The 12732-nt window shown below is 48.1% G+C and overlaps 1 protein-coding gene and 1 pseudogene across 1 annotated transcript in view; one reads left to right on the top strand and one right to left on the bottom strand.

Annotated features, from left to right (window-relative positions):
- FRMPD1 (FERM and PDZ domain containing 1) overlaps positions 1–9449 on the top strand; it is an 85341-nt gene extending 75892 nt beyond the window's left edge. Inside the window, exons 15-17 of the mRNA XM_077921619.1 lie at positions 1350–1533; positions 3444–4226; positions 4988–9449. Of these exons, the coding sequence (XP_077777745.1) occupies positions 1350–1533; positions 3444–4226; positions 4988–7311 (3291 nt within the window). The 3' untranslated portion in view covers positions 7312–9449. The remainder of the gene's footprint in view (positions 1–1349; positions 1534–3443; positions 4227–4987) is intronic.
- Positions 9450–11728: 2279 nt separating this feature from the next.
- Positions 11729–12629, bottom strand: LOC144326016 (cytochrome c pseudogene; annotated as a pseudogene).
- Positions 12630–12732: the final 103 nt, after the last annotated feature.

Below are 12732 nucleotides of genomic sequence, written 5' to 3'. Positions count from 1 at the left end.
CGTGGCCAACTCTGGGGTTGCGGCGCTCATCTCGCTTTACTGGCCGAGGGAGCCGGCGTACAGCTTCCGGGTCATGTGGCCAGCATGACTAAGCCACTTCTGGCAAACCAGAGCAGCGCACGGAAACGCTGTTTACCTTCCTGCCAGAGCGGTACCTATTTATCTACTTGTACTTTGACGTGCTTTCGAACTGCTAGGTTGGCAGGAGCAGGGACCGAGCAACGGGAGCTCACCCCGTCGCGGGGATTCGAACCGCCGACCTTCTGATCGGCAAGCCCTAGGCTCAGTGGTTTAGACCACAGTGCCACCCACATACTTACTTATTTTTATTTATTAAATGTGTATTCCACCCTATACCCACAGATCTCAGGGCAGTTCACAACACAGAATCACAATATAAAAAAACAGAAAATACATAATAAAAACAAACACATTTCCGCAACACATTTTTAAAGGGCATTGGATGTCTGACAAAAGTTCTGGTTGAAGAGGAACGTTTTTGCCTGGCCCTTAAAGGTGTATAATGAAGGCGCCAGGTGAACTCCCCTGGGGAGAGCATTCCACAGATGGGGAGCCACTGCAGAGAAGGCCCCTTCTCGTGTTGCCTCCCTCCAGACCTCTCAAGGCCTCAGAAGATGATATCAGGGTCTGGGTAGGTTCATATGGAAAGGGGCGGTCCTTGACGTATTGCGGTCCTGAGCCATAACATTAAGAATTCTTTGGACTATGGGTGGAAGGGAGATCTATTTTATGTCATGTTTCAAAATCCACCATTCTGTGCTTTACTAAGAAAGAGGATATGGCCCCCCCCCCATGCAGACTGAAGGTGTAAATAGGTGAATAGACCGTATTTCTTAAAGCTACAATGGTCTTTGTCGTGTCTCAATCTTCCAATGGAAGGCAGTCCTGGACTCTTGCTACCGCTTGACAGAGAGAGGGGAATGCACCCAACTTTTGTAACACCATGTTTGAAGCACATTCTTTCCCTCAAATAATTCTGGGCACTGTAGTTTCGCCTTCGCAGAGTTAACAATTCCCAGCAACCCTCAACAAACTCCAGTGGGGGCGGAAATGTGCTTCAAATGTGCTTTCAGGGTATATTTTGTTCACAGTATGAACAAACCAGAAGCTGGAACCAGTTTGAGGGCACCTCCTCCTTTTGTTTTGCAAACCATAATAAATGCCCATTGCATTTCTTCCTCCTTGGACCACACGTGTGAGTGTACATAGACAATGTGTGTGGACACACTCACCATGCATGGAGTCGTAACATGTACACGAGCATTTCATGCGTGGAAAAGGTGGCACAGGCAAAGAAGGTTTCTTAGTGTGGGTGAGGGTTTGTGCAGATGTCTTCAGCCTGCTTTTTCTTCCCCTCCTTCAAGCTGCTCACTCTGCTGCTGGAAACAAACAACGCCAAAGACCTGGCTTGTCTCATCCATGGCTACTGCAGGCTCTTTGTCGATTCGAGCAGTTCCATATTCGTCTGGGGGGAGAAAAAGCCTCCGGTGCATCGGATCTCCGCCGAAGAAGGTAAAGACAACCCGAGAGCAGTGACCAAACAGTTAGGAAGACTCTTACAGTCCCGTGAACATATTGTGAAGTACCGTATTGGCCTGAATATAAGCCTCACTTTCCCCCCAAATTCCAACCATGAAAAGTTGAAGTGCGGCATATATTCACGACCCCACGGTATGCAGCCAGGAGCAGGGCAAAGCAGCACCCACCCCATAATAGCTGTCAACTGTCCCTTATTTGGCGGGAAGGTCCCTTATCCCAGCGCCGTGTCCCGCTGCTATCCCTTATTGATGATGTCCCTTAAATTTCCCAGGTTTCAAAGGAAACAGCTCCTCTCCCTCCCTCCCTGCCGGCCAGGGAGGCGGGAGGCTCCAAATGTGTTGCTTGGCTGCGTTGCTCACCCAATAAGGAGTCTAAGAATGACTGGGGGGTGGAGTTTGCATGCCTTGTGCCAATCAAATCGGCCGCGTTGCCTGGGGACTCGCCTTTGCTCAGCGCTTCCCAGCGGAGAGGTGACGGTGGTTTCCCTTGCTGCATCCCCTTTGCTGGATTGCTGCACTGTGGGAACCACCGCTTGAGGCTTTGTTTGGCTGCTGGCTGGGCTTTCTGCCTTTGGCTCGGAGGGGCTCAGAAGTCGAACATACCTGTGTTCAGAAAATCCCTTATTTTGGCTGCTGATCCCTTATTTTCGAGGTTGCTGGTCCCTTATTTTCAAATCTGTAAGTTGACAGCTATGCACCCCATGGGTAGTCCTGTCCTCTCCCCCAAGGCTGGGAAGGGAGAGCGTGAGGAAGGGGGAAGGCCACCAGCAACACAGTGCCCCCCCCCCAAGTATGCAACCAGGAGCAGCAAGGAATGGAGTGGCTTATATTTGGGTATTTTTTTCTTTTTTTCTTTCCCCCCCTCCAATTTTAAAGATGCTGATTATATTCGGGCCGATACGGTATTTATGTTCTGTGTTATAAATCAAGCACTGCTAGGAGTTTATTCTTTTCATTTTCTAATGTATTTCTTATCAATTAAAAAATCGGTGTGGCACAAGTAAGTTTTTATTCTGAATATGTAGCCCAGAGGAAAAAAGTCTTGAGAACCACTGCTCTAAGCAGTAATGCAGACCTGAACAACTCTACACAAGCCATATTTCGTTTTTTAAAAGAAAATTACATTTTATACATTCTTTTTTTGACAAAGGAATACAGTGGTATAAATCCGTTCCAGAATTCCATTCCAAAACCAAAGGCGCACTTTCCCATAGAAAGTTATACAAAATGGATTAATCCGTTCCAGACTTTTAAAAACAATCCCTAAAATAGCAATTTAACATGGATTTTACTATCTAACGAGATCATTGATCCATAATATGAAAGCAATAATCAGTGTACTGTGCTTTAAATAAATAAGACAGTATTGTAGATGATTTAAAAAAAAAAATTTCTTACCTGCAGTGATGATAGTCATTGTTTGCTTTTATCCATTTCCACAGTCACACAATCAACCAGTAGCTGAATTGGGTTCCACACAGTCACAAAAACAAATTGCCTCAAAAACAAAACCACAAAATAAATAGCAAAAACAAAAGTGCCAAACTTAATCCGTTCCGGAGTCCGTTTGACTTCCGAAATGTTCGAAAACTAAGGTGCAGCTTCTGATTGGTGTAGGCGCCCCGGAAGCAATAGCCGACAGCCGCATCGGATGTTCGGCTTCCACAAAACGTTTGAAAACCGGAACATTTACTTCTGGGTTTTTGGCGTTTGGGAACCAAGGCGTTTGAGAACCAAGGTACCCCTGTAATCATAAATAACTAAGAATAAAAATGTGTACCCCCCTACCAAGACCATTCCATTGTAACTATCCAACCTCCCAAAATTTCAACACCTCTTGCGATGCTTTGAAACAAGCCCTTATTTCCATCTCTTGCTTGGCAGGGTATGAGTCAAGGACCTGCAGTGATTCCGAAGAGTCGTCTGAGCCGGACTCCTCCTTGGACCGTTTTTCAGACACACAGTCACCCCGGCACAACTGCACCAGCCCCCTGCCTGAGGACGAAGGAGAGCAGGAGGCGCTGCAGCAAGAAAGGAAGGATCTGGAGGGCAAAGGGATGAGCTTCTGCAACGGGTACGACAACACAAACGACAGCTTGTCGGAAGCCTCTGACTCGGCCAACACGGAGAGTCGGGGGATGAAGACCAGCGGTTCAAGCGACTCTCTGGACGCCCTCGAGGAGGACGATTTGGAAACGTGCTCCTCGAGCAAGCCAGAGTTTTTCCACCTGTATGCCCCCACCCTTCAGGAACTGATGGGCAACGGCAAGGCCTTCTTGGGTACAGACGGAGAAGAGGGAAACCGAGTGACGCAGGATGTGTTCTCCTTCCTCCTGCCACCCCAGCCGCTTGCGCAGCCGGACGGAGACTTCCGAAGGGAAACGGAGCTGGCCGTTTCTGCTCTGGAGTCGAAGCTGTCGGAGAGCAACATCATGGAGTACTACAGCCTTTGTGCCAACATTTCCCCGGCCAGCAGCGGAGAGAAGACCGCCCAGAGCGACAGCCCAGAGGGTGGCTCTTTGAACGGCCCCGAGGGAGACGAGGGGCTCTGCGGAGGTGGCATGCGGGGTTTTATCTTGGCTCCGCCCCCCGGCTTCGGAGATGCCAGCTCAGACGAGGAATTCTACGACGCAGCCGAAAGGGTGACACGGGTAGAGGCGCAAGCAGGTGAGGCCAAAGGGATTCCCCGGGGTGGGGGTCATGATCAGTTGATGGATTGATTGACAGATTGCACTGAACTGTCGCTTTACTTTTACAAACAGAGCCTAGGACTTGCTTTCGAACTGCTAGGTTGGCAGGAGCAGGGACCGAGCAACGGGAGCTCACCCTGTTGCGGGAATTCGAACCGCCGACCTTCTGATCGGCAAGTCCTAGGCTTTGTGGTTTAACCCACAGCACCACCCGCGTCTCCAGCAAGGATAGTAGTGGGTTGCAAATAATAATTCTTAACATAAATATTGTGCTTTCACATTTGTAAAGTGTTTCAGGCAAGTATTTATGTATGCATGCATGTACAGTGGTACCTCAGGTTAAGAACTTAATTCGTTCCGGAAGTCTGTACTTAACCTGAAACTGTTCTTAACCTGAAGCACCACTTTAGCTAATGGGGCCTGCCGCCGCGCCACTAGAGTACAATTTCCGTTCTCATCCTGAAGCAAAGTTCTTAATCCGAGGTACTATTTCTGGGTTAGCGGAGTCTGTAACCTGAAGCACCTGTAACCTGAAGCGTCTGTAACCCGAGGTACCACTCTATATCGCTTAATGCCAAAGTAGACATCTAAGCAGTTTACAAAGCCTTAAAAACTGGTAGTGCAAACATTGAGGTTTCAGTAGCCACTGGTTTTAAACAAACAGATCATTTATCCTCATAATATTTTTTTTAAATAACATTTCTTTGTTCACACTGATAGTCTCTTCCTTATTTTTAGGTTCTGCAGGCCCGGTCCTGCCAAATGTACAAGACTGCAGCACCCTGAAAGTGTCTTCCAGCTGCAGCTCAGGTGAAAATGTTCTGTCAAGGCAAAGCAGGAGGACAAAACACAGGCCAGAAAAGGAGCCAAGGTGTGGCAACAGCAGCCTGAGGAAGAGGAGGTCTTTCCTGGAGACGAATTACACCTCCCAAGTTACTTTCCCACAAGGTCCAACTCAGTCCCTGGAAAACATTGATCAGTTGTCCTATGAAGGAGAACCTGGGTCTTCAGGTCTTTCCTCCTCACCTGTTGTGGCCTCCTTGAGGGACCCTGAGAGAGATTCTGCTCTCCTTGAGGTCGAACAGATAGCTCAGATAGCCAAAAATACACCTGTCTTAATGGAGATGGAGCCCGATTCACTAGAAACCAAGTCATTAACCGATTCAGTTGTGTGTCCTGTCTTGGCCATTCGTCTCCAGGGTGCTCAGGAAGGAACAGAGAGTTCAGACCTCGCCCGTAGCTCTTTCTCCACAGTGAAGCAAGACGGTAGTTTAGCTGTGTCAGAAATCTCCTTTCATGACCTTGACACCACTTACAAAGAAAAACCAGAAGGACTTACAGAAACAGCTAGCAGAGTTCAGGACCATTGTGTCTCTGGAGGAAAGAAAATATCTGGCAGTGCAGCAGGGACAGCAAAAGTCTCACGTGAAGCAGGAGGAGTCAGCTATGTATTGATTGAGGAGATAACACACACCACTACCAAACCCTCCGGGTCTCTGAACAGCTACCAAGGGAAAGTGTCGCCTCGCGTGCCAACCTCGGAACAGGATCTCCTTCCTGCTGAGAAGGTGGAGAAATACGAGCAGCTTGTGCTAGGTCCCTGCAAAAGAATCAAAGGTGACCTGGCCTCACGTGGCTCAAGCCAGGCACCTCCCGGAAACTTACTGCTCCAAGAAGACACCAGCAAAACGCTGAGTGAAGGCTCTGTAGCAACATCTGAAGATGCCAAACGGCCGGGTTTCTCCAAAGCAAATGAGCTCCTTTCCAAGTGTTATGGTGCTTCAGGGATCAAGACACACCACTCCCAGCTTGGTTTTAGTTCAGCGGGAGGTCAAAGAGAAACACAGCAGAAGGTAAATGACAAGCACCAGAGAATTGTTGGCCAAAGTGACCTGGTTGCAGATCAGGTCTCTTTAAACGATGATGTCCCAAGTCAATGGTCGTCGTCAACCATGACTCCTCCTCTGGATAGGTCTTCAGAGCTTGCTGGTGACCAGAAGCCAGAGGAGAGAGCGCTCACAAATTATGCCTCCCATGTGGATTGTAAAAATAAACTGCCCAGTCCCCAAGTTGTCCCTACAGAGAAGAGTATGGAGCAGGGGAAAGCTGGCATTTCAGACGGAGTGGGTGGCTTTTCGCATGACAATCCGTGTAAGTCTACGAGGCTCAGTGAGGAAAGCGGTATTTCAGAGTTGTCTTTTTTGTGTTCTGGTAGCTCAACAGATGATGCTAAAGGACCAGGGAGCTCTAAGACCACAGAGTCTCCACCTGCAGTGTCATTCTCGCCAAAACATAAAACAGACAGGTGCAGTTGCCGGTTGACTTATGCAAGTTGTTTCCATGGGCTAGACGAGGCAGAATTAGAATTCGCCAGTCCAGTTGCACGTGGTCCTTCTGAGGAGCCGTTAACGACCCCACCAACAACAAGAAGTTCTCCGTCTTTAGATTTTAACTCCACGAGATTTATTCTAGAGCATAACTACGTGAATGGTAACCCCAAAGACTGTAGAAATCACGCCTTGCCTCCAGACTCTCGTATTCAAGTGCTGAGCTGTTTAAAGGATAGAACGTGTGCCTCACCTTTTGACTTCCACCAGTTGCTAGATAATATTATAGACCTACAGGGAATTTTGCGGCAGTTTGGGGGAAGCAGAATAAAGCATCCTCGGGATAAATGTTTGGCCCATTTTTCAGAAAACAAGAACACCTTGCACACAGAATCGCAAAGGCTGATGTCCAGTTGCCAGAAAGTTATCAAAGCACATGGGCCTTCCTCGGAGACGCAAAACGCCATTCGGGAGACCTTCCAGAACCTTCTCCAGCTGACCGAAGTGTGCTTTCAGTTCACAAACTGTGGCCTTTGCAGCAAGAGGCACAAAGACCTCGCTGTCAACCTGAGAGATGTCGCGTACAGCTATCGCCAGTTTGTCCAAGCGGCACAGCAAGCCTGGGAGAGGGGCTATCCCCAATTGAGCATAAGACTCCTTGTGTGCCAGTACACTGCCCTCAGTGCAGCTCTCTTCTGCCTGGTGCAACGATTCAGGGCCTCGTCTTGTGTATGAGATGGGAGGATTTTGCACAGGTGCCTGTCCGACTTTCAACGGGGAACGACCTAGCCAAGTGTCTGTCCTTAAAAGCCCACCTCCCAGTCAAGACAAACTGATATGTAACAGCTGGACTGAAGCAAGCAATTGAACAGTTCCTCTCTCTAATGGATATCAGTGCTCATGGCTTAAATGAGTTGAACTTGGCAGGATTGCTCAGCCTTCATGCAGAATAGTATTTTGGTGCATGTCCAACTTGCTTTCCCCTCCCATGTGCCACAGGTAAAGAACACAAGAGATTCGTCTCTTTTGCGTGACTCAGGGTGTAAACAGCTGCAGTTATATGCATGCAGTCTCCAGTGTCAATTTGCCGCTAACCCATAATAGCTGAGAGAGAGTGCCGTCTGTCGCCCGGACTGAAGTACTGAGAACATTCTAAAGTTATAGTTTGGGTGTGCCAACCTGCACAGATATCAGCCAAGGTTGAGGGAAGCGCATCAGACGATTCCGTGCGCTTGGGTGAAAATCAGGGCTCCTCATGCTTAAGCGATGCAGACTGGGATGGGTTTACAAACAAAACAACACGCAGAGCAGATAATTATCTAATCCAAGTGGCTCCAGTGTAGGGGACAGAGTGCCTCATTGTCCCTATTGGACTCCCATCACCCAGGGGTGCCATCTTGGGCAGCTCCCCCCCCCCAAAAAAAGTTAAATATTCCACAACCTGTGGCAGGCCCCATTGGGCCTTCCCGCAGGTGTGGCGGTGTCGGGAGATGCTGTGCAGTTTGGTGCAACATCACGCCAAGCGCACTGGTCCCCGGGGCACCTCCTGATGCTGCATGGTCCAGTAGGAGGCTGCAGCAGTGTGCGCAGTGTTTGGAAATGCCGTGGGGACCGTGCAGGCGTGAGGTCGTACTGAACTGCGCAGGAGCTCCCGACACTGCAAAGGTCAGTGCAGCCTTCCGCTAGACCAGGGCTGGCCAACTCACAAGAGACTGTGATCTACTCACAGAATTAAAAACTAGCATTAATCTACCCCCTTTTGGGGGGTTCGGGTCAAAGTTGCTGAGCTTGTTTTAGGCAGGAAAGCCCTGATTTTTGAGGATTCACACCTAAGCTCAAGAGAGATCGCTGGGGAAACAAACAGTAAACTCCTGTTCTGCAGATTGTGCAACAATAGAGGGCAGGGCAACGGGGCAGGGCCAGATTATCTTTTACCAACACTAAGGAAAGGGACCCAGCGATTGACCGCGATCTACTGAAACCTCCCGGGGATCTACCAGTAGATCGCGATCAACCTGTTGCACCAGCCTCGCGAGACACACGACATGACACATGCACACCAGGCCCTCTCAGTCTTTGAAGCAACCCAGCACCTGTGCCAATGCCCATCAACCCCAGCCAGCATGGTCAGTGGGTAGGGATGATGGGAGTCCAGGTTAGCCACAGGTTAGCCACACTTGACTTAATGGCTCCCCAGGAGTGGCCCCTCAGTGGACGTGGCTGACGGGAAGTGATCCAGAAAGTTGACAGTGCACACTTCCTGCCTCATAGGAAGTGTTGTGAGATGCTTTCCTTTGCTTATAGCCACTTACTTCGGTGCCACAGGGAGGAGCTGTCATGCTGGACATGCCTCCTCATTGGATTTCAGTAGTCATACCTCGGGTTACAGCCGCTTCAGGTTGCGTTTTTTCGATTTGCGGATTGCCAAAACCCAGAAGTACCGGAACGGGTTACTTCTGGGTTTCGGCAGTCGTGCATGCGCAGAAGCGCTAAATAACGCTTTGCGCATGCGCAGAAGCACCAAATCACAACCTGCGCATGCGAATGCATGCGGGTTGTGAATGTGCATCCCGCATGGATCACATTTGCAACCCGAGCGTCCTTGGAACTTCCTTGGAAAATGGATTCCATTAGCAGCCAGTATTCTGAAAGCGACATACAGGTAGTTTACCTGAGAAGCAAAATCTGTCCGCTGCTTGTTACCTTTCCACATACTCTTAGCTGCACTTATAGAGGGACCCCCCCCCCCTTGCTGGCTTTTCATCTCTCAGGCCTCCGGTGTATGTACTCTTGTCTACTTCATGCATCTCGTATGGATTGAGCTGTTGTCTTCTCAAAGTTCCTGCCACAATAAACCGGTTAGTTTTGTCATAGAGCTTTCTTCATCTGAGTTCCAATCGGTCAACCCTCACCAGAAATGGTTTATTTTAAAAGCAAATAAACATCCCCACCCACCCAAAAGCTACATTTAGGGTCTCAAAATTGTAGGGTACTTTGGCAATAGCCACAAGAGCCTGAATTTGGTACCCATATGATGGATTGCGGGTGATAGGAGGGTACAGGGGTTCCCCCGAAGCAGGATAATCCGTGAGTGAGATTGCCTCCAGATGCTTTGGAATAAGACATCCCGCCATGGCCGATGGTCAGGGATGATGGGCATTGTACTACAGAACATCTGAAGGGCAGCACGTTGGCTACCCCTAACTTTTAAACAACCACTGTTCACTAGACACCAACCAGGTCTCTGGTGGAAACCTCATTAAACATCTTGTAAGGAGGCAGAACCAATAGATTTGGGGAGTCCAGACTCATGATAGACAGGCAAGGAAGGATGCAAGTGAGCCCCAGGCACAAAATTAATATAGTAAAGAAAACAAAGTGGTACTCAAGGAATCAGAATTGGAAGGGACCCGGGGGATCATCAACCCTTGCAATGCAGAAATATGCAGCTGTCCCTTTTGGAAACTGCAGCCTTGGCGTTATCAGCACCACGCCCTAACCAGCTGAGCTGATGGCACTGATTTTAAGGAAAAGAGCTCTTTACTCAATATTAAAATGTTATTTGAACACCTGACTCATGGTGCTGTCTGAGCAGGATGACTTTCTTTTATTTTTTGACAAAATAATAAATCATAAATAAAAATGTGCACCCCATCACCGAAACTATTCCACTGTAACTATCCAACCTCCCAAAATTTCAACACCTCTTGCGATGCTTTGACCCCTTTCCGTTTTAACAGTACAAATTCTACAAACACCCTCCATATCTTCTCAAAATAACTTCTCCGGCATCTTCCCCATCTTACCTTAATGGCACATGTTAATTTGTCATTAATAGCTATATCCCACACCTCTTTATACTATTCTTCCATTTTATATTCTGCTTGCCCCTTCCACTTCCTAGCTATAATAATTTGTGCAGCTGTCAATAAATTTGTGAGCAAGTCCTTCCTAACCTGCGAACCTTCCACCCCATCGTAAACTGATAATAAATTGACTGCGTTGAGGAGCTGGAGATGGCATTTATAAGTGGTCCACGTTTCACAAGCATACAGTAAGGTTGCTAATACAATAGCTTTGTAAACAAGCATTTTGGTTTCCCTGCGAATGTCCCCGCCTTCAAACACTCTGCACTTCAATTGGGAAGAAGAAGACAAGGAGAAACTTTAGTGGTCTTCAAATTTCAGGTAAGCCCACACCAGGTGTCAGCCCCATTCTCACTGGAGGCCCCATGGGATGTGGAGGATCCCATTCTCTCACCCTGCTAGGTATAACCTAGATGAGATGGCCCAAGACATTTGGATGCCTGACAATTTGTATGATTAAGACAAATGTAATAAATGAAGCGACTGATGCGTTACTGTCCTGTCCTAAAGTCCCATAATCCATCACTGTAGGTTCTCCTCCACTTGAGCTACACATTCATGGAAGGGTCACAGTTCAATGCTAGAGCTTCTGTGTCATGGACTGTTGATGAGTGGTCAAAAGAGGACAGGGAAAGAGGAGGTGTCAAACGCTGAGGAGGTAACAGGGCTTAGTGAGCTGGGAGAGTCTGTAACAGAAGTCCGGAATCGGAGGCAGGAGAGGATGGGAGCCAGGAGACATGAGATTACTCTGGTGGAGAGAGAGAGATGTCTCCCCCTCCTGTTGCAACTAGTTCCCCAAATCCCAGAACCAGAAGAGGCATGAAACAGGAGGAGCAAAGACAGGCATGAAGGGGCAGTCTCCGATTGCTTGGGGAAAGCCCTGGAGAGGACGAGACATTGATGGCTGTGAGGAAGTGAGGACCTTTAGTCTCTGCACCTGATTTCATGGAGGAAGACCTACCAGGAATGAGCTGCTGTGTTCATTAGGCCCAGCACTCAGCCATTGTGTTTTTGCAAATCAAGAGTTGCGTAACTCCAACTTTGAACTGTGTAATTGACTGTCCGGCTCACTCTGTGACAATCTGCTTGGCACACGGAAAGTCTTGATGCCAAGCTTCTCAAGGTAGAGCTGGGAATGCCCGATCTGCAGTCCTGGAGAGCTGCTGCCACCTGGTATAAGGCATCGCTCTCTTGACACACAGAACTAGAACGCCATATAATCAGCTTCCTTGCCGCTAAGGGGTTGGAAGAGTCATCTACCCATTAGCCAATACTGAGACACTTGCTTGTTTATTAAATAAATTTATTAAACGCTTTACCACTAAAAAAAACAGCAGCTCTCAGAACAAATGCCCTGTTTACCCAAGGAAAAAATGTTCTCGCCATTGGTCGCTAACAACAATATTAAAGAAGGTCAATGGTATTTTAACCCCCTCTCCTAACACAGATTCAACAAGAACAAGCAACTGTTTAGCCCCACGACGGATTGGCTCCAGAGATGTGGGGATCAGTTCAGCAGGTGAGGGTCACTGGCCAATGGTGGGACACCTGCTTGTTTTTTGTTTGTTTCTTTTTGTTGTTGTTGTTTTACAGGGGTTGTTTGTTTTTTAATTACATGATCAGGAAACACTACAGTCACCCTGACTGTACTCGTTCAAGCCTGACTGCACAATTCTATAAATTATAATGTAAGATCAAGTACATGTGTTAAGAACCATCCATGATCAAAAGTTCTCTGGCTGACGAGGCGGCTTTTTGAAGTTGTTACAATATAATGCATGTAAAAATAGAAAGTTTAAAAACCAGTCTCATCAGAAAGTCATTTCCATTTGTGTGCTGAAATAAGTAAGGCAGCAGAAGCCATTGGTTAGAAGTGGTCTCCTTAAGGTATGCTATTAAATCTGCCTTCTCCCCCTTCTTCTTCATGCCAGCAAATATCATCTTGGTTCCTGGAATATACTTCTTGGGGTTTTCCAAGTAAACCATCAGTGTATCTTCTCCCCAGGTTATACTTTGCTTTTGTTGGCCTCTGCGTAAGAGAAACCTTCAGCCTGACCAGTCTTTCGGCCAAAAAGACCATGAAGGTTAGGGCCAGTCTTGTGCTTGCCTCCCTTCTCAACTGTGTGGCACTGCGAACACTTCTGGACAAAGATCTTCTTGCCCTTCTCAACATCTCCCATGGTCACTGCACGCAAAGTAGAGGAAGGGATGCAAAGCCGCCACCGCGCGTTCTCCCGTCAAGAGTTCCGCAAACTGAGCCCAAGGCCACCCCGAACGCAGCGCTATGTAA

This window comes from Podarcis muralis, chromosome 17, assembly GCF_964188315.1.
Source record: "Podarcis muralis chromosome 17, rPodMur119.hap1.1, whole genome shotgun sequence".
Taxonomy (NCBI): Eukaryota; Metazoa; Chordata; class Lepidosauria; order Squamata; family Lacertidae; genus Podarcis; species Podarcis muralis.
Note: the sequence above shows the minus strand (reverse complement) of the source record. Positions and strands in the feature narration are given on the sequence as shown.